A 21326-nucleotide genomic window follows, 5' to 3' on the forward strand; every position below is an offset into this window, starting at 1 on the left:
TAACCTTAAAAAATGTTTTGGACAGCCATTGTACCAATCTCCTTTGTAATGATATCTTTAAAATTATCTTTAACAAATATAACCAATGCACTTCTGCTACCGAACCATGCCAACCCACAAACTTTCCTGCTTTAGAGTTAAGGACAATGTTCAGCAGAATAAAATTTATATTCCTCATTATTCATAATGAAGTTAACCTTAACGTGTCTGATTTCTTTCAGCTTTCAAGAAGTGAGAGCTTCAGGCACCGGCATAGCATGTATATCGCACTACCCACTGGCACGAAATGACGCTTTTACATGTATTTACTTCCAAGATTAGTGAGGAAATGTGACATGCTTCACGATTGCTTGGTTAGTTCCGCTTCTCTAAACACATTCCTTAACAATTTAGACTCGTTTGTGTACTCTGGTAAAGCAATGCTTTAACTTAGTCATTCTTATTACGCTGAGCAGTGCTTGCATTGATTATCTTGTGTTATTTCGTGTCAATTGTGTGATATGCAAAACGTCATCACTGCAACCTTTCTTAGTCATGTAAAGATGCACGTGAAACCATAGGTGCCGACTACGGGGGGGCTCCGGGGTTCGAGCCCCCCCCCCCCCCTCCCCGCCCGCCCCTAAACTGTCATTACCGGAGTTCTGTTACCCACATTATTTGAGGATTCTCTTGCGTTTACTCCACATTTTCACTTTTGTTGGGGCTAAAAGATTACGGCACCATTGTTGGCGCGAACGTGCACGGCTCTTAATTTATACTTTCGCTTTATTTCGGAAAATCCTGACAATAGGAGGACAAGCGCATTAGAAGTACCAGCGGCGGCTACCACATCCGTGTTTCCTCACTATAACATTTTTTTCTTAATTCCGCTGAGAACACCACGCATAGACACAATATATTTAAATATATACAAAGGAAAAAGTTAATTATATTTTTAAAGAGAAGGAGGTAGCCAACTAAATGGATAGCCTATACCTAGAGAATGAATGTGTTGATGTATGTTCACCTCACTTCAAATTACTTTGCGTGCTTTTTTGACCCTGAAAAAAAAAAAAAAACCTGCGGACTTCAGTGACCCCTTCGGCAGAGTCTTCTATCAATGGCGTGTGAAAAACACGTGAGTGATATGTGTCTCAATGTTGATTCTCTTTCCAGTAGGCAATGCTAACGACTGTCGACAATAAATGAAAAAAAGCTCTTCTAATTATTTACAACATTTACGCATTAGGGATGGAAACCGACTCTTCTCTTGCATGCAGAGGCCATTAATACGGGGTGTTTCAGCAAACACTTTCAAAAAATGTTTAAAGGTTGCCTGTGGCAGATAGCACAATTCTAGTTCATGAGCTGGTCTACTGGAAGAGGTGGACATTACTTGCACAAAAAATTGAAATGCATAAGCGACTAATTAAAAAATTACCAGTTAGGCTTTTAACATATTAACTTATGGTCCGTGTTGCAATTTACAAATTCTAGCCGTGGAATTCGAAAGGCGGATGCACTAGGAACTAATTCTCATGATGGCACCAGTTTCGAGACATTAATTCCCGAACATTGCGGAGAAATGCATTGGCGTTCCAGTTACTTTTGCGCTTACCCGCCGTGGTTGTTTAGTGGCTATGGTGTTGGACTGCTAAGCATGAGGTGGCGGGATCAAATCACGGCCACGGCGGCTGCATTTCGATGGGGCGAAATGCTAGAACATCCGTATACTTAGATTTAGGCGCACGTTAAAGAACCCCAGGTGGTCTAAATTATTCCAGAGTCCTCCACTACAACGTGCCTCATAATCAGATCGTGGTTTGGGCACGTAAAATCCCATAATTTGTTCTTTTCATACTTTTGTGCTTTCATGCATAAAACGACGTTTTGTTGAGAAAGTGATTGGCACGCCAATGTGTTTCTCCGCAAAGTTAGAGAATTGATATCTCGACACTGGTGTCAGCCTGAGATTTAGTTCAAAGTGGATCCGCACTCCACGGCTAGAATTTGTAAATTGCAACATTAAGACAATTAGCTAAAAACTTAATTGGTTAATTTTTTTCATTATTCGATTATGCATTTCAATTTTTTGTGCAAGTAATGCCCGCCTCTTCGAGTAGACGAGCTCAAGAACTAGAATTGTACTATCTGCCACAGACCACCTTCAAACATTTTAGGAACTGTTCGCTGAAACACCTTAATTGTGTATAGAATTCACTCAGTAACCGAAATGATGCCAAGCTGGATTCACTCAAAATGAGAATAAATAGAAGTCTAGAAGTCGTGCGCAGCAGCGCTTATACTCGGACTCAAAGTACTAAAAAATAAAAAAGAGTGCAGTTTGGCCGGGAAGGCGAAGCAGTATTAGTGATAGCGAAGTAGAAGACAATTACACGAAGGAAGATTCTTACAGTGTAAATCCGTATAAAGATCGCACCCGTGTAAGGGCCGCACCCATAACTTGACAGCCAATATAAAAAAAAAGACATCCAACCAAGAAGCAATCGCGTTCCGTGCGCTGATTCTGGTCGGGCTCAACAGCGAATTGTCGCGCGCAGCGTACTTTCGCGCGTCGCTACTGGATGTCGAGAGGAGGCGATCGCGGATGTTTACTGTGCATTTCATACTCGTAGTTGGAAAAATGAGATCTGCTGACCCGGTCCCATGAAAGGCTCGTCAAAATCGCGACAGAAAAGTGTGGCCCTTACACGAGTCTATACTAGAGCACTGCACGGGCTCGGGCTTACCCGAAAGGCCGGGCCGGGCCGGGTAGAGCAGTTTTTTCACGGGCTCGGGCCGGGCTCGGGCCGGGCTCGGCATGTGCATCTTGACCCGGGCCCGGGCCGGGCTCGGGTTTTTGACGCGGGCCCGGGCCGGGCTCGGACATTCTGGTGGTGTTCATGCATAACGTACAACGAGTTATCATCACGCGTCTTGACTCTGAAAAACATGTCTTTTTCAGTCTCGGGCCGGGTTCGGGCCGGGCTCGGGCCTAAGGTAAAGGGGTGGCAGGCGGGCCTGGGCGGAAAATATCGGCCCGTGCAGTGCTCTAGTCTATACGTTAGTTATAGTGGCCATATGAATTGTAGTAAACATTCACCTAAAATTAAAATAGCAAGCATAGTGCACATAGTAAGCACGGATCATGTAAACCTGTAAATACCTCACTGGATGACCTCGAGCATTCGCTTTCACAACGCAAGCATTGTGAAGAACGCCGGCAGCGGAGGAGAACGGTTCGTACAGCCGCGCGATTCACCGCAACTCTGAAAATTAGATTCATCATCATTATCTGCCTATTTTGATGTCCACTACTGACGGCCTCTGTGAGTGACCTGCGATGACCTCTGTCTCTTAACTCTGCAACACTAGGGGCGCAGCAAAACAGCCCAGCAAGGAAGACAGCGCGCATCAAGTTAGCAGCCATCCCTGGTCGTCCTTTATCATTGCACCCCATCAATGTGATTACTAACAATTAGATATGGTACGCGGGTCCATAAGCGTCAGCCGCGCACAGTCATTCACAGCTACGACAGGGCTACAGGAGAAGACACGTGCTCTCCTTCCCATTCGCGTTTGATTACGTGACCTGCAACTAACCCGAATATTGAGCGCGTGGGAAATAATGCCATCAAGCCGCCACCCTTTTCGGCTCACTGTTACGTGCTTTTTCCCGCACCCACAGGGTATGGGTCGCTCATGTATATATGTCTTGGATTTAATGCGGAACATCACGGCGACGACAACCGCGACAATTTGCCTGAAGTGTCGATATAATTGCTTTCGCCATAAAGCTAGAAATAGAAAATTGTTAGCAGAGGGTATATATATATATATATATATATATATATATATATATATATATACATGTGTGTGTGTGTGTGTGTGTGTGTGTGTTTGTGTGTTTGTGTGTGTGCGTGCGTGCGTGCGTGCGTGTGTGGGTGTGTGTGTGTGTGTGTGTGTGTGGGTGTGTGTGTGGGTGTGTGTGTGTGTTTCGGAAAGCTGGTCGTGCCCCCCCCCCCCCCCGGTAAAATGAAAACTTTCCGCCTATGCGTGAAACAATTGTAAATTGTTATTACCTGTATTTACACTCCTGTAACGGCCCTCTACTGGAGGTACAGTATACACAAACATACAAACAAAACGCCAATTCTGGTCAGGGAATAATGAAATAAGCAAATCGCTGCTACGGAAATAAATGCTACCAATTAAACCAAGGCGGCTCTCCAATGTATTTTTTTATTGCTTGACTGATTGATTGATTGATTGATTGGTCTACAAATACTGCACTTTACACGACAACATAACACAAAAGTCACTACATGAATCATTTCAGACCAGCAAAAACAGTATCAGAGAATAAACTTCAAGAATGAACAGGAACACAGGCAAAACAGTATCAAAAAATGTAATCACTAAAAACAGGAATCAGTATCACAGCTCGAAAAGGCTAAGGGAACACACAGAGATAATTCGGTGATAAATTCATCCTTAGGCAGTACACGCGATGACACATCGAGGTCATTTCAAATCTGAGTGGTGTGGTGGAGGGAAGGAGCATTTACAGTCGAGTGAAGATCTTAGAGGAATAATATTTAGGCAAATACTACATCTGTTTCGTAGGGAAGAGGGGTCGCGAAAGTGATATATGCTTTGATGAACGTTATGGGCAAGTGATAACGCTCTAGCTTGCAATGATGGGAAAAAATAACGATCATACTGTTTGCAAATAAATCGTATGGATTTATTTTGAATTGTCTGACGCATAATTTTAACCTCAGAATAGTATGGTGACCAGACAACTGAGGCGATAATAAGCGTTATTAGGGATTCATAAGCTGTTTCATTGTTTTCTGGCACGTCGGAGGTTCGTCTTCCGATAGCCTAATTTTTGCAGCGCGTTTGTGCTAATTTTATCAATCTTTTTGTGCCATTTTAGATCGGGTGTGAATGTGACCTCAAGGTTTCTGAATTCACTGGTCAACAGAGGCCAGTTTGGACGATCCAGTAAAGTAAGTATGCGATCGGTAGACGTTATTCTAATTTGTAAAAACCACTAAAACGTTTTTTTTTTTAAACTGAGATTTGCCACTTCTTGCTTGATGCCCGAAACCGAGATATGACTTAGTTTAACTGTAATTGGTCTTGTGTATTACTTGTGTTTCAATATAGAATACGGTCATCAGCATATATACTTATTTTAACAGGATTTTCGCAGTTACTTGAAAGATGTCATTGATAAATGCAATTAGCAGCAGACGACCCAGGACTGAACCCCGTGGCACACCAGACGTAACACTTGCGCGCAATGAGTGAACGCGGTTAAATGCAACGACCTGGCTTCTGTCTGGATGATGCGTTCTGTCGAGCTGCGATTTCGGAGCAAAAGCGAGACCGTTCGCGGAATGCGAGTGCTCGACGGGTTTGCCATTTCCGTATTTTCTATTCTCGCGTTATCTTGGCGCCCCTTCTCCTCCTCATCCGTAGTTTCCTCTCAAAACCCTCGGTAGCAGCGAGCGCACGGAGCCCCGGCACGGAGGAAAGTGATCGCAGAAAAAGCGACGAAAACCCTCTCTCCGGACCGGTCCGTCTCGAACGGTCGCGCAACGCGCTCAGCGGGAAGTCGCCAGCTGAGCGCGCATCGGCTCTCTCTCTGCCGTCGCTGCGACGGCCGACTCATAAGCACCGCGAGCGTCCTATCGTGCCAGCTCCCGAGACATTTCGTCCGCCATCGCGCAGGCAGATATCATCGGATAAGCGACAGGATAACAGTGCTACTCCGCACGGCTTTATCGCTCCCACCAGTGGCAGCAGACCCGCACCGACGATAGAAGCCGGCTCGTCGAGCGATACGAGCGCGTGGCGTGCAGGCATGCGAGACTGGCGGTGCGGCCGATCTCGGCGTGTCTCTCTGTCGTCATCGCCAGCTGTTCGAGGGTGAGGCAACGCGGTTTCCGCTAGGGCGTCGCGTGCTCGACGGGCGCGTAGTCGGGGCGAGCGCCGCAGCAGCCAGACCCTCGTGCGTGGGCCCGCGTGTCGCGCGGGCGTCGGTTATGACGGCGTCGTTGTCCGCGTGCTGCGAGCGGCCTCGACGATGACGGACAACGCTCCCCCGTGCCCTCGCAAGGATCCCGTGCGGCTGGGTCCAGTCCTGGAGGAGAGCGTCGCCTGCAGCTCATCGGTGGTGCTGGCGCCGCCGTGCGACTCCGAGAACCGCCACCTGACCTGGCGCGAGCGATGGGTGCCCTTCTTCCGCGGCTTGGGCCTCGAGTCCGTGCTGTTTCTCTACACCGTCACGTTCGCCATGCGCTTCGTGGTCACCCAGCAGCTGTTCATGGCCAAGGCGTGCCTGTCGGCCTACCCCGACGACGTGTGCGCCACGCTCAGCCAGCAGAACGCCACCGTGCGCGACGCGGTCACCCGCAACGCCAACGTGCACAACCTGCTGCTGGTGCTCGCCGAGTTCGTGCCCGCCGCGGTCGTGTCCGTGTTCCTCAGCTCGTGGTGTGACAAGCACGGCAACCGCATCCCCTTGCTGCTCAACTTGTGCGGCGCGTTCGTCTTGGACGCCGGCACCATCGTGACCGTGCTAGTCTTCTCGGCGCCGATGTACGTGAACGTCATCCTCGGGCTGGTGTGCGGCATGACCGGTGGCCTGGTCTGCATGACGGCCATCGTCGAGAGCAACGCGTCGCGCTCCTCGCGCGAGGACATGCGCGCCGTCAAGTTCCTCGTCGTCATGAGCGCCCTGCTCGTCGGCGTCCAGTTGGGACAGGTGATCTCGGGCGAACTGTTCAGCGCGGGCGGGTACCTGCCCGTGTACTGCGTCTCCGTCGGCATAGTGTTGTGCAGCATACTGGTGGTGCTAGTGTTCAACGCCGGCACCTCGTCGTCGACGTCTCGCCTTCGCGACATGCTCAGGGACCTGCGGATGCACAACTTCAAAGAGGGCTTCGACGCGGCCTTCGGCTGGAGACCGCACGGACTCAGGCACCGTCTCGTGCTGCTCGCCCTCTCCCTCGGCGTCATACTCTTCAACGCTGAAAGTCAGTACCCCTCTCTCTTCTGTTGAATTTTCGTATTCGGGTATTCATAATCATCGGGCACAACTCCGATACCACCTATGCAAATTGATGTAATTAATACGCAGAAACGCTTTTCCGAGCTAACCGTTTGGTCGATTTTAATGAAGTTTGTTGCATTCGAGAGAAAAGGGTAAATTCTAGTGACTGTTGCAAGCGGAATATTGATTTAGGGCCTCAATTTCTCACAAAAAAATTTCAAAAATTTGTAAGTTCGAAAAATAAATAGAAGCAAGAAGTTTACAAGTATGTAGCTCTGCAACAAAAACAAATATTGCAATTCTGTAAACTGCATCCGTTAGATCATATGAAATAATATTTCACGTGAATTTATTTTATTGCATTGTTTACGAGCGTCTTGCTAAAATCCTATTCGCATATTAGTGGTATAGTTGAGACCCATGTTTAATATATCAAATTTGTCTGCTTTAGATGTACTATTATATGCAATTTACGGAATTGTGATATCGTTTTTCATTGCTGAGTTGGAGTTGTAAACATCATAGTTTCGTTTTCTGGAAATTTGCGATTTTCATAAATCTTTATTAAATAATTGACGGCCTACACCCAGAACTCGCTACAAACAGTCACTAGGTTTCAATTTTTTTCTTTTAAACGCAACAAACGCCATCAAATTTGGTGCAGTTGTTGCCGATAAAAGCAATTTCTCCTTTCCCATGTAATTAGATAGGAGCCCCCGATGTAAAGCTTCCTCTTAAGGAATCCCAGGTGGTCAGAACTAGTCCGGAGACCGCCCCTACGGCGTGTCCCTTACTCATATCTCGGTTTTGGCGCTTAAAACCCCAGATTTCAATTTTTTTTAACCAATCGTGACGGCGAAGAGGTGACCGCAAATTTATAGACGTAGTTCTCTTTACAAAACGCCTCTTCTGTTTACAAAATGCCGGTACGAAGCAGAACACGTGCCCGAATAAGTTGACATCTGCGATGAGCTTTACATTTTTATTTTGTTATGATTATGTGTTTTCGCCGATCAATTATGATGAAAAGGGAGAAATGACACGCGCCATTCGATAGGGCTTCATGGGTAACAAAGGCAAAACGTGTGCACTAACGAAAACACGTGTGTAGCAGACGACGCTCGCACTGTTTGAAAGTACACTGCATGCGCTTGCGGGCATAGTGTCACAGATCAAGTCGCTTCACGCCGTAATAACGCGCTGATATGCCATGTGGTCTATAGTTACGGGGGGGGGGGGGGGGGGGGGGGGTATGCGGTATGTGGGAAAGATTGAGGAAGCAGTAAAAAATGGGCGCAACATGAAATCAGTGAGAAGAAAACTTGGCATATGACAAGGCAAGATGTATGCATTGAAAGATAAGCAGGGTTATATCATCAGAAATTTCGATGATCTAGTAAAAGCAGCGGAAGAATTCTATACTGACCTGTACTGTAGTACCCAAAACAGCCAAGCTACTTTCGTTCAAAATAGTGATGAACCCGATACAGAAGCTCCTTCTATAACTAGCGCTGAAGTTAGAAGGGCCTTGAAAGACATGACCAGGGGAAAAGCTGCTGGAGAAGATGGAATAACAGTAGATTTAATCAAAGATGGAGGAAATATCATGCTTGGCAAGCTTGCGGCCCTTTATACGCAGTGCCTCACGACTTCAAGTGTACGAGAGAAATGGAAGAATCCATAAGAAGGAAGACGTTACAGAATTTTAGGCCCATTAGCTTGCTTTCAGTGTTGTATAAAATATTCACCAAGGTAATTTCAAATAGAGTTGGGGCAAGATTTCAATCAACCCAGAGAACATTCTTTTGTTTTTTCATACGGCTGCAGTGTAAAGCAATAGAACAACACATGGAAAATTCACGTTTTTATTTTTACTGAAATGTAGAATTAAATATAACTGAGTGCTAAATTTCTGAAAAGGACATATTTGTTTCGGCATATAACATCGCAATAAATCAGGACTGATAGGAGGAAATACAGCACACACCGCAGTTTTATTGACCTACTCACACCGATAGACCAAACATTACAGTGAAAAGCGGATGAAAGTGGAAGAGGATATGGTTCTCACTGGGGTGCCAACCGAAGCGACGACCTTTGCATGCAGCGTGCAGTGCTCTATGTTCAACAGCTGTGGTGTTCACCTTAATTCGATTTATTGATTTTTTATGATACATTTCAAGAAAGGTACGAGTGCTAAAGGCGCCACAACACATGGCGGGGGCTCCTGTACCTGCATTGTACCTAAATGCACAACAGATAGCATGGCTCACGTAAAGTTCGTATCACAGTGCCACAATTCTCTTTAGAACAGCACTGGCACGCAAAATACGTTCACGCACTGTATTGTAATGATAAACATGCCCAACAATAACTAATCGGTGACATTTTATGCGCACGTACTTGCAACCTATCTTGATATCAGCCGGTGCCACTTGCGGCCATGGTGACAGATGTGAAACATCCATTAAGCTGCTGGCGTCACGTAGCAAGAGTCTCTTTTTAAATTATTTTGATTAACAATGCCAGGTGTGTATACTTTATGCGTGGGAAAATACGTTCCTTTTCCATACACGTTCTTTTTTTTTTTTCGCTCAATTTTTCGGCGGTGCAGCACATGTTAAGTGAAACAGCTATTATCATAGCATATTTCGACACCGTATGTTTATCAAAATTGGTGCTAGGCACACATGTATGTCACATAGCTGCGTTTCATGCACTGGCTGACTTAATTTTTTTTATTACAGCGTACGCCTATGGTTACCAATCCATAATTAATTTGCGAAAGTAACTTTTTTCAGCGTATTGCCGATTACCGCACAATTTATAATATTCTCTACTGCTGCGAATCTGGATTAGCAAAACTTGTCATTATGTATCAAATCATCTATTTTTTAAACCTGCCGGCAGTCTTCGGTGATGCATATTTTACGCACGCACGCCAGGCCAATAACTAATATATTGCACCCGGTAATGTTAAAATTGTACACCAGCCGCACCTAAGCTGCTTCTGGGCTGTGTGCTTGTGCTATAGCATAGTCAATCAATCAATTGATCAATCAGTCAGAAGGAACATTTATTTCTCCACGAGAAATATGGCAAATCAGGCAGTATTGACGAATGATTCCAGCATAGAAAGCTCATGTTTGCGAAAGTCTTGCAGCATCAAGTCGTGCTTTGATAAAAGCTTGTCTAGTTGGGATTATCATAGTCAATCGTAAAAAAAACGTTCCTCACAAACAAGATATCAAATTTAATCTCTTATTATTATTTTTGTTATTGTTGTCGGCGTTAATTTTTACTTTTGACTATGTCTCGCAGCAAATTTAACCGCACCTTGAGGAAAAACATTCCTCAATGCACATATTGTAAGCACTTTTCAAGCAATGTTCGTCAGCACTCTTTCTATTCTGACCAGACGCAAGAGGTTTAATCAGTAGCACAGCAACAGCGCAGGCAAACGCTGCCTTGGCCGCTTTGGCACTGACGTCATGACACGACGGTCGACACTGTAATGTGTCCGTTCTTTTGTTGCCGGGGGTGCTTCCTTCCTTTTTCGGCACGTCATTTCCTAATGTTTAGTTGACCTTGTTGCATACGCTATGGGAGGCCGATGTGTGCCTCGTCGTTGAAACATTTGCACAAGCGTCGACATTGTCGTGATATCTGTGTCCCAGCATTGATAAGTTTCGGGAGAAACAAAAGGCACAGGCAGGAGCGCTCATGGCCGACGTAGACGCAGAATGACGAGCACGTGATTCTTCTACAGGTTGTCAGTTGTTTGTCGGTGCTGTGACGATTTCGAATTTGATTGGTTTATTAATGTGCCAGAGAACAGCGTAGATGCCTTCTAATTTTCTCAATGAAGAAAAAAGAAGAAACAGATACAGATCAAGAACAAACTACATATGACGTAGAGGAGTAAATCAGTGCTATTAAAAAAAATTAAGTTACCCGCCCTGGTGGCTGAATTAGGGGCTACGGCATTGCGCTCCAAAGCACAAGGTCTCGGGATCGATTCCCCTCCACGGCGGCGGCGTTATTTATATATCTTGTTTGTGATCGCTTTTTGTGTTTTTCTTAATTGTGCACCAAATTAGAAGGCTTTTGTATGTTTTTTGGGCACGTAAATAAACAATTCCATTCAATTTCAATGGGAGCGAAATATAGAAATGGTCGTGCGCACACATTTAATAATAATAAAAAAGACGCTAATTTACCGTGAATTGGGTGCACTTTAAGGAACCCCAGGCCGTGAAAATTAATTCGAATTCCCGCAATACAGCGAGCGTCATATTCAAATCGTGCTATTGGCACGTAAAATCCCGGAATTATATATTTTGAAACAGAGATATCATGTATGGGGGGGGGGAGTAGTGGCATTACCATATATCACTCTCGGTATTAGGTACACATTCCTATCGAGTGATGGGACACAGATTACAGCTTTATGAACTCTCAACACATAGGGTGAGCTCTCAAACCAATATGGTGAACTCCCAACCAATAGGGTGAAGCAAAAGCGGACATACGATATCCCCACGATTACTTACCCGTGAATAGTTATGCGCCAGCAATATGCATAGCGTTGAAAAGCGTCTAGATACATTCACTCATTCGGCTCTATATTCCCGTGTTTTGTGAGGCCTTTTATCTTTAAGCTGCTACCATGATACTCAACGTCAAGGGAATCGTCACTTTATGAAACATGAGAAAATTCTCCGCATGCAAGGCGAAATGAATGGGATACCGTAATTCAAAGAACCGGAGCTTGATCGAACTGGGTTATTATTGTTCGACTTAGCGGTGCATTATTTCTTTGTCTGCGTGTGTTTGTGCTTGTGAGTACGCATCCGGCTAGTTTAAAAATGACCCGTCACATGCGTTCTGTGTCAAAATGTCTTTCTAGATGGTTCCATTCGATAGTGTCAGGGTAGCTAGAGTGCACGGGGGGCAGCACAAGTGAGCACCGATACTGTCGGTGATATTTTTGGTGCTGGGTAATAATATGCAGATAAATTGAAGCGTTGATAACACGATTTACCCTCTTCTCTTGTACTGCATACGTATTCCGGGCGATATTTGAGAAAAGAAAAATAAAGAAAAATATTTCGAAAAATTATCTTTTCACTTATTAAGAGGTAAGCATAGATATTAAGAGGAAACATTACCTCGGGCCCAACTCCGATGCCGCCTATTCAAATACATGTAAAACGCAGAAACGCTTTTCTGAGATAACCACTAGGGCCGATTTTAATGAACTTTGTTGCATTTGAGAGAGAAAGTTAAATTCTAGTGACTATTGGAAGCGGAATTTCGATTTAGGTTTCGGATGTTTTAATGGAATTTTCCAAAATTGGTATGTTTGAAACAAAAAGAAGCACAAAGTTGACAAATTCGTAGCTCTGCATCTATTAGAGCATCCAAGACAGACAAGTTTACTATGTCACTTTATATCTTGCGTGAAATTACATTGTTTACAAGGGTTTTGCAAACGCTCTACTCACAAGTTAGTGGTCTGCTTGAGAGCCATGTTTAATCTATCAATTTTGTCCGCTTTAGAAGTACTATTAGGTGCAATTGACAGAATCGCTATATTATTTTTTATTGCTGAGTTACAGAGTTGTAAACTTAATACTTTCATTTTCTAAAAACTTGTGATTGCTATCAATTTTTTTTAATTGACGGCCTGAATCAACACTTCGCTACCAAGTCACTAGATTTAATTTTTTTATGTTAAATGCAACAAACTACATCAAGTTTAATGCCGTGGTTTCTGAGAAAAACGAATTCTTCTTTCCCATGTATTTAGATAGGAGGCCCCGACCCATAGCTTTTTAATGGCTTCCTCTGGAGAAGGCCTCTTAGAAGCGTACAAGGTCGCCCAACATCACTAGCACCGAGATCGGCGCGCCCCAGAGTTTTAGTAAACGTTCACGGCACGTTTGCATTTCTCCATCGCCTCTAAGTTCTGTTCGCTGTCGTGATCAGGGTTGTTGATGATAAGGATGTGTAGTGTTTAGTCGTGCAAGGGCCAGATATGGCGAAAGAGCGCCAAGAATTGGTATTGAGCGATCGATGGACTGATGAATATATCGGCAAGTAAATGTAACGCGGCTGTATATAGGCCTAAGATTGATCGCTGTATAAGTGCGTATAACAGGGTGCGGCCCTTACATGAGTCTATTCGGTAAACTGTCGACACGCTTACCATAAGTTGGGGTGGTGTGCTCTCCTTCATTGGGCTGTGCACGAGTAATGTTGCACAGTTTCCCGCGCTTGTCTGGTGCCAAGAAGCCACTCTTACATTTGCGTGTTGTGCTTTTTTTTAAGCTGTGGGAAACGCTAATAACGTAATGGAACGCTTCTGTTCTGTTATTTTCGTTTTGAGTAGCTGGAACTGCACCACTCACAATCTGTGCTTGCTGAAGAAGCGCTTCAGCAGTCGGTATTATGCTTCGAATAACCGCCTTCGGGAAGGCAAGCGCACTGTTGGCTGAAGCTCGCATTGGTCAAACGAGGGCAAGATTTTCCTGAGGAACATATTTATATTTCCTGTTTTGACTAATACACAGTTGGCAGAATTCAACGGAACGATGGCTGTTCGCACGTGGTTCGTGGCTCCAGCGCAACTGGTTCTCAGTAACCGAAATTTTATGTCCGGGAAATGAATAAGCGATGGGAACGCACATCCGCACGAATCTATCGCTGTTAGGTATTTCACTTCAGAAGTTAACGTAACCTTTGGTGACGCGGGTAAACACTGTTGTATTTGATAAGGATTCTTTTTACGGGGGGAGGGCAGCTTTGTTTACGAACCCTATCGCACTCTACTGCTCTCTTGCCGAGTAGCTCACGCACAAAGCAGTACACGTATAAAGAATCGGCTTATCTGCAGCCATCTCTACTAGCCCTACAGATGCGTATCTAACGCGTGCTCTCTTGTCTGCGAAATTACGCTTTGAAGCAACGGGGCCTAAATATGCTCAGTGCAAGAAATATACGCCTTCGAGCTCACAATGCCTTTATTGAAGCGAATCCTTTAAAGCCTTTTTCCCGGGGTTTGGCGCGTCAGTTCAGTCGGTTTCTTGCGTATTCAAGCGGGCCGATTCTGAAGTCGGTATAGGCCCATGCATCGCGGGTATACATACGAAATGGTGGGGATAAAAAGAAAAATGTAAACCAAAGTACCCCGGCCCGTGCCACTAGGTATAACGGGCTTTATCGCGGATAATATATATATATATATATATATATATATATACATATATATATATATATATATACAGTCGAACGCGGATATATCGAATCTGAATGGGATCACAAAAAAGTTGGGTATATAGGTAATTCGATATATCACATAAAGAAAACACCGCCCAAGCACTCTGTACAGATGGTTAACCAGCGAAGATGAAATGTGCGGCCCCGGTGTTTAGCAGCGGGTTAATCCCGACGCTGTATTGAAGCGTTTCTCAATTATTGGTTACATGTTTGTGTTTATAGTGGAACGCGAGCGCCAATGGCGGGCGGATGCTTCTAACCACGACGCCGAGCTAACTCGAGATATCGAACGCATGCGACAACGGCGAGCCGAGGAGGCGGCGTAGCGGTCAGAGCAGGTACGACGCAGAGAACGACGTCACTAACGGCGCTGCCAATGGCGCGCGCGCTTGTTTGCGACGTAGAGAACTACGTAACTGACGGCGCAGCCAATGGAGACGTTTATCGAAACATGGCACGAACGGTTTTAGATGCGAAGCAGCTTATGGTCGGGGCTATGTCACTCCCTCCCTCCGCCGTGCGGCGTCCACACCCCTACTGCGCATCTACGGTAAGCTCCGGCTTCCGGAAGCCGGCTTCCGGTTCCGCTTCCGCTTCCGGTTCTGGTTCCGGAAGCCAGCTTCCGGCTTCCGGAGAACGCTTTCGGCTTTTTGCCCGCATGATCCCCCGGTGCTTCGCCCACTCATCATCATTCACTTCGTGGATATGCGGTGTTGAGAAGAGGGCTCGAGCCGCTGCCACGAAACGGCAGCGGTGACAGGCCGATCCCGAACTTCGGGCTCGCGAAGCCGAAAGGAAACGTCAACGCCGCCGAGAAGCTGCTACTGATGCAACGAGGGCCCGCGTAATGGGAACTTGAGTCGACCCCATGGCTGCATCGCATACTACTCAGGGTTCCCCTATGGGAAGATGGTGTAACTTTTTCGTTTTGCCTAGATATACAACTTTCGCTGTAAATTTTTATCCATAAATTTTCAAGGGGATATTTTACAGCTGTTCCGTGTACTCAGTATAATGTGGGTTGGATATATCCGGGTTCGACTGTATTGCAATCCGTGGTCGCGTGAGCCACTATGGTTGTGACACGTAATGACCGCTACACTGCAAAGCGCGGTGCAGCAGATAGGATAGGAATAAACCTTATTGGTCCAACGGTTATGGCTGTTGGTGCCCGGGGCTAGGCTGCCAGGGGTCCATCGCCGGAGAAAAATCTTCCGAGATCCTTGGCAATAGCCCTGGGCCGCTGGACGGCCCACTCCTGGTCCAACAGATTACACTTTTTAATTAACAGCTCCACGAAAGTATCGTTTCACGTAGATTCAAACTCGTGCATTCGATCTGGGTTATTTTTGTTGGGTTATTTTTGTTCCTGTGTTCTGCCGGCAGTGACTGACTGAACTGCAACGCACTAAAAAAGCGAGCTCTTCGTTTGTTGTTATTTCCTTTTGTCTTGATGAAGCACGGACTATTCATAAAGCGTTCAATGGTGTGCGAACAAAGCAGTGCAGTCGATAACAAAAGTTTTTTTTTTTTTCAACCAAGTGGCGTGCAACTTCGGAAGCAGATTTATAGCGCGAGATGGCAGCTCTCAAGATGCAGCCATCTAGAAACCTCGCCATCTGCTGCGCCTGCTGTTGAGAGGCTTAAAAGGGCACTGGCGACAAACATAGCCGGAGCTATATCAGTAAGTTACCTCTCTGCGATACCGAGAAACCCATTCTTACCGTGGGACGAGGCTCGATAAGCCAGAAAGGACGCAAAAAAACAAGATTGGTGGCGAAACCGCCTTGAAATTTCCGTATCAGCTCGTCGTGACGCCATAGATTTTCGTAGGCGCAGTGCTGAAATCAGAAAAAAAAATTAAAACGGTCATGCCAAGGTGGAACAAGCAGGAATACAATGAAGTACAATAAAAACAGAACAGTGAACAAAGGGTGGAGTTAAAAGTACTTAGATTGCAGCTACAGGCTGTGAGCGAGCAGGGAGATAGAGAAAAAATAGGGGGGGATTAATAGCGCTGCTGTTGTTGTGGTGTCAGGTGGGTGGCATACAGGCGTATTTTTCTGGATATGTATTGCTCTCTCAACAAGTACTTACGGTATGAGAAAGTGCGTTCCCCAGTTTTATTGCTTGTGGAAAAAATGCTGCCGTCGTTCGCGCTTTCAACGCCTGCTATAGTGGTATTGATGGCATGGTTTTTGTGTGACGGGGTAGTGAAAAGAACGGATGGCGAGCAATTAGGCGACTCGAATAGAGCTTTATGAATGGGAGGGCTTGTTTAATTGCATATTGCAGCTACAACGATATAGGGAGAATATTCAGAGGATGGTAAACGTGCCTTTCGGTTTCATACGGCTTTGTTTATCGGTGGCGAGATACGCTTGTGAGACGGGTTCCATACGGATGAATATTCGAGCGTCTGTCGGTCATAATATACGTATGTGTACGTATATAAACGAGAACAGTAATCTTATCTGAGGGCTAGAATGTCTGTTAGTTGCAGGCTTACAACGAAAACAGGCGATGAAGCCAGAGAAAAGAAAGGGGAGAATAACAGCTGATTCATTTAAATGTATAAATGCGAGTGCATGTAGTGATTTCGTAAGAATGTGTCCCTTCCGTAGTTCAAACATCCAACATTTATTACTCTTTGAAAGCGAACATTTTATCACAGAAGATTCAATGTTCACTGTGTCGAAATGATATTTCGCTTACATGGCTGGTCTTCTGACAAACGTTTGTATTGCATTGTCGTTAAGTTGCGAATTCGCGCCCCATTTACACTTTAGTGTTAACCGATATGCAAGATGAATTCCGTCTACAAACATCAGCCCTACCCATCAAGGCGGCTCTGTCGAGCCGTACTCGGTGGCGGCGCCCAAATTCAGATGAGGGGGAATGTGAAAACACTTGTTACCATGCCAACTTCACTGTGCCTGATGCATCAAAAGTGTCTGCTGCCACCCTTCACTGCTCTCAACTTTATGACACAATTTTAGAGTTTTATGTGCATCGTCACAGCATTAAGCTCGAGCCGTAAGGTTAAGTATAACAATAAAGGAAAAAAGAAAGTTCGCTTTTACTTAAGACCCATGAGATCTGCGTTAAAACGCGAGTTTACTTTTTGTGCATCTCGCGTGGTCAAATGTACACACGCAGCTTCGTCGGTGATCAAAACAAGCTAGAAGCTAATCTATAGTCACATCTATCAGTCGGTAGATTATGTTCAAACGAATGTTATTTTTATTTTTTTTTCTGCGCACAGCGCAGATGGCACCAACATGCATACATGTTCTCACTCATAATCGCGTCTCGTTCATTTATTTTCACCTGTTTAAACATTGCGGGCCCTGAAGTTATATCGGCGCCTGACCACTACGCCTGCTCTTATCACACGCAACCACCGTCTCGTAATCGAGATGTATCGCTAATCGTGTAGCGCACGCACGCACGCACGCACGCACACGCACGCACGCACGCACGCACACGCACGCACACGCACGCACACGCACGCACACGCACACACACGCACACGCACACACACGCACGCACACGCACGCACACGCACACACACACACGCACGCACACGCACACACACGCACACACACACACACACACACACACACACACACACACACACACACACACACACACACACACACACACACACACACACACACACACACACACACACACACACACACTGTGGTCCGTTGCCCTACGCAAACACCACGTCGCTGTTTTTCGCCGCACACATTACCACACCACAACAAACGTTTCACCCCCTTCCATAGAAAAGCCGATATTTTTCATCGCACAATCCATCACGGACCACCACGTGGTTCACTTCGCAAGTAAAAAAGGACAGCGTCGCCAGATTTTCATCAAGCAGTTTACCACACACCGATGTTCTCCGACACGCAATTCTGCTAACCTGCCTGACAAGAAAATTGTGGTGGTTCACGTAAAAAAAAAAGGGGGGAAAAAAAAAGAAAGCGAAACAAGCGTCCACGTGGCGCCCACCTACACCAAGCACTACGCGACTGCACCACGCAGAAAGCCGCCGGCGGCTGCGTTTTGCCGATCAGGGTCGCTCAACGTGTGCCGGTGACGTCACGCTGTGACGTACCCCAGTAAAGGTGTGCACTTCCTAGCCTAATGTTGTAAAAACAAACAGCCACGAAAGTGTGCGGGAGGATGGCCGACAAAGTGGTAGAGCACAGCACGCGTAATGCGTGCAATTTGGCTCCCACCTGCGGCCTCTCGCTTGCGCAGCTGCGAGCAGACGGTATTTCCCGTGCTCTTGCACGTGACAATTGTTTACTGTTTCCGTAGCCGACGCAGTCCTTTTGCTAGACAGCCTTTTTGTCACGTGAATGTAAACGGTGTTGTAGGGGCCTTGGACGAGTCATTCTATTCAACAAAAAATAAAAAAAGCCGTATTTTGTAAGTACCCATTTCTTTAGATATCCTGCTTATCATCCGCCACGCCGTGTGGTTGACCTCGATAATAATGGCGGCTCGGAGCCGTGCGAGCCAAAAATGTATGGCGATGATAATGAGAGCTGGCAAGTATCGTTACAGATTATGGCGCCTGATCACGTTCTCCATTTATTTCCTTTCTTTTTTTATTATTATTATTTTTAAATGTCGCTGCAGTCTTCGTTCTGACGTTGTTTAGATCAAAATGAAAAGCTCGGTACAGCGCTAAAAGTAAACTATTTCCTTTCTGTAGACTTGCAGTTTGAAGCGTGAGAGCATTCGCGAAGCTTCCTGTTTTTCCTTTTGTTTAATTGTCAAGTTTTAATGATATTCAGCGCAATGGCTAATCACGTTCGTTTTGCTTTGAAGCGTCGTTTTAGATCACGCTGCGTCAAAATTTCTCACCTCTCACAACTAAAGAGTTGCTGAACACATTAACATGCCAGGTCACAACTTAATCTATATTAACTTATACTTCGTATTCTACATCCAAACTTTCCTTTTTTCCGGAGACTAAACATCACCATCAACCAATTTTTTGTCCACTTCAGGACGAAGGCCTCTCCCTGTGATCTCCAATTACCCCTGTCTTGCGCTAGCTAATTCCAATTTCTACCTGCAAATTTTCTAATTTCATCACCCCGCCTAGTTTCCTGCCGGTCTCGACTGCGCTTCCTCTTTCTGGGCACCCATTCATGAAGTCTAATGGTCCACCGGTTATCTACCCTACGCAATACACGGCCTGCCCAGCTCCATTTCTTACTCTTAATGTCAACTAGAATATAGGCTATCCCCGTTTGCTCTCTGATCCACATCGCTCTCTTCCTGTCTCTTGACGTTACGCCTAACATATTTTGCTCTATCGCTCTTTGTGCGGTCCTTAACTTGTTCTCGAGCTTCTTTGTTAACGTTAACTCCAAGTTTCTGCGCCATATGTTAGCACCGGTAGAATGCAATGATTGTACACTTTTCTTTTCAGTGACAGTTGTAAGCTCCCAGTCAGGATTTGGCAATGCTGTAATGCAGTGATTTGGGCTTGTTGGTATGACATCGTGAGGCTTATAGCGCGTGAAAAGACAAGGACGAAGGAAGAGGTGACACACACAGGCGCTAACTTGCAACAATATTTATTTCGAGCAAAGGGCCCGCACATACATACAACTTTTTCGCATACATCATCATACACGCGCCGTTTGCAAAAATACCTTACACACCATTACGCAGGTAACCTAACTCTTTGCGGGAAAGGGCAATTGATGGTTGTGACATAGTTATCCCCGAGCCTATCAATCATTTTTGCTTCGATAATTTCGCGAGTTAATCTTCCTCGTGCTGTTCCCACGATGGAGCAGTCTCTGTATGCTGGAGCACACGTCGAGCGGTCACCTTCATCCTCCCCGGCATCAGCCTACTTGCAATGCCTGCAGTCAGCGTCAAGGAACCCACCCCGCTTTTCTGCTACAGTATACCGGTGTTCCTTTAAACGCTCGTTGAGGCACCTTCCGCTTTGTCGATCAGCGATAACGAGCAGTGCACTTGAGAAAACACGGTCACGCGAACATGAATAATGAGGACATGCGCAGCGCCTGTGAATGTCCCCTTCATTCATGTTTGCGTAACCGTGTTCTACCGAGAGCGCTGCTTAACTAAATCAAGAATTACCGACTAGTCAATCAGTACCTGTTGCTAATGGCGATACCAAGCTTGCTTGGCAACAGGCGTCGCTCAAACAAGAGTCGTAGCCATCTGAACGAATTACAGCAGCGACCCTTGTACAAACGCCAGGCTGAAAAGAAACTGAAAAAAAAAAAAAAAAAAAAAACTGAATGCTACATTCACCCATTTACCCGTCATACCGATAAATGCGTGCTGTAATAGTCATGTAATTCTTGTTCGCTTTTGTCGTGTCACGCGCAGCTGTTGTGATCGTGCGAATTTTGTTTTTCCAGCTGACCTTTATTGTAAGTTGCACGAACGAGCGAACTGCCTCGTCACCTTTTATTTTTGCTGTAAATGTTTTAAACAGAGTGGTATGATGCGACACCGACCCTCGAGTTCCAAAGCCATTCTCGGCTTATGTCATGCATGTGCACATGCGTCTGTCAATGTGGAAACTTTGTCGGATAGAACACACACTCGCTCCAAAGTGTTACTACTGATGATGATCTGCGGAAATACAAATGGGTTGAACTGAGGGAAGGTAGTTGTGTACATTACAGTTGGGGATCAGCGAATGTTCATATTTCACTGAGGGGTGGCGTAGTATAGTAGTAGTAATAGTACTACTAGTAGTAAGTAGCAATATTAATAGACCAGTGGACACAAACCATTTCAGAGGTACTCAAGGAACGTGTTTCCTTGTCTGATTTTTGTTTCGAGGCCAACGCTGCAGTCTTTGTCGAGAAACACATATGCCCGGAACTGAAAAAGCAGCTCGCTGTAGGTTGATTTCGATGGCACCAATGTTCAATTACTCGGCAACAAGTTCAAGGAATTGTGCCGCTGTTGTCCGGTTAGC

At 45.6% G+C, this 21326-nt stretch overlaps 1 protein-coding gene across 1 annotated transcript in view; it reads left to right on the forward strand.

Moving 5' to 3' along the window:
• The first annotated feature begins 5623 nt into the window (after positions 1-5623).
• Positions 5624-21326, forward strand: part of LOC119432481 (uncharacterized) — a 53577-nt gene continuing 37874 nt past the window's right edge. The window contains exon 1 of the mRNA XM_037699646.2: positions 5624-7028. Within this exon, the coding sequence (XP_037555574.1) occupies positions 6077-7028 (952 nt within the window). The 5' untranslated portion in view covers positions 5624-6076. The remainder of the gene's footprint in view (positions 7029-21326) is intronic.

This window comes from Dermacentor silvarum, chromosome 11, assembly GCF_013339745.2.
Source record: "Dermacentor silvarum isolate Dsil-2018 chromosome 11, BIME_Dsil_1.4, whole genome shotgun sequence".
NCBI lineage: Eukaryota > Metazoa > Arthropoda > Arachnida > Ixodida > Ixodidae > Dermacentor > Dermacentor silvarum.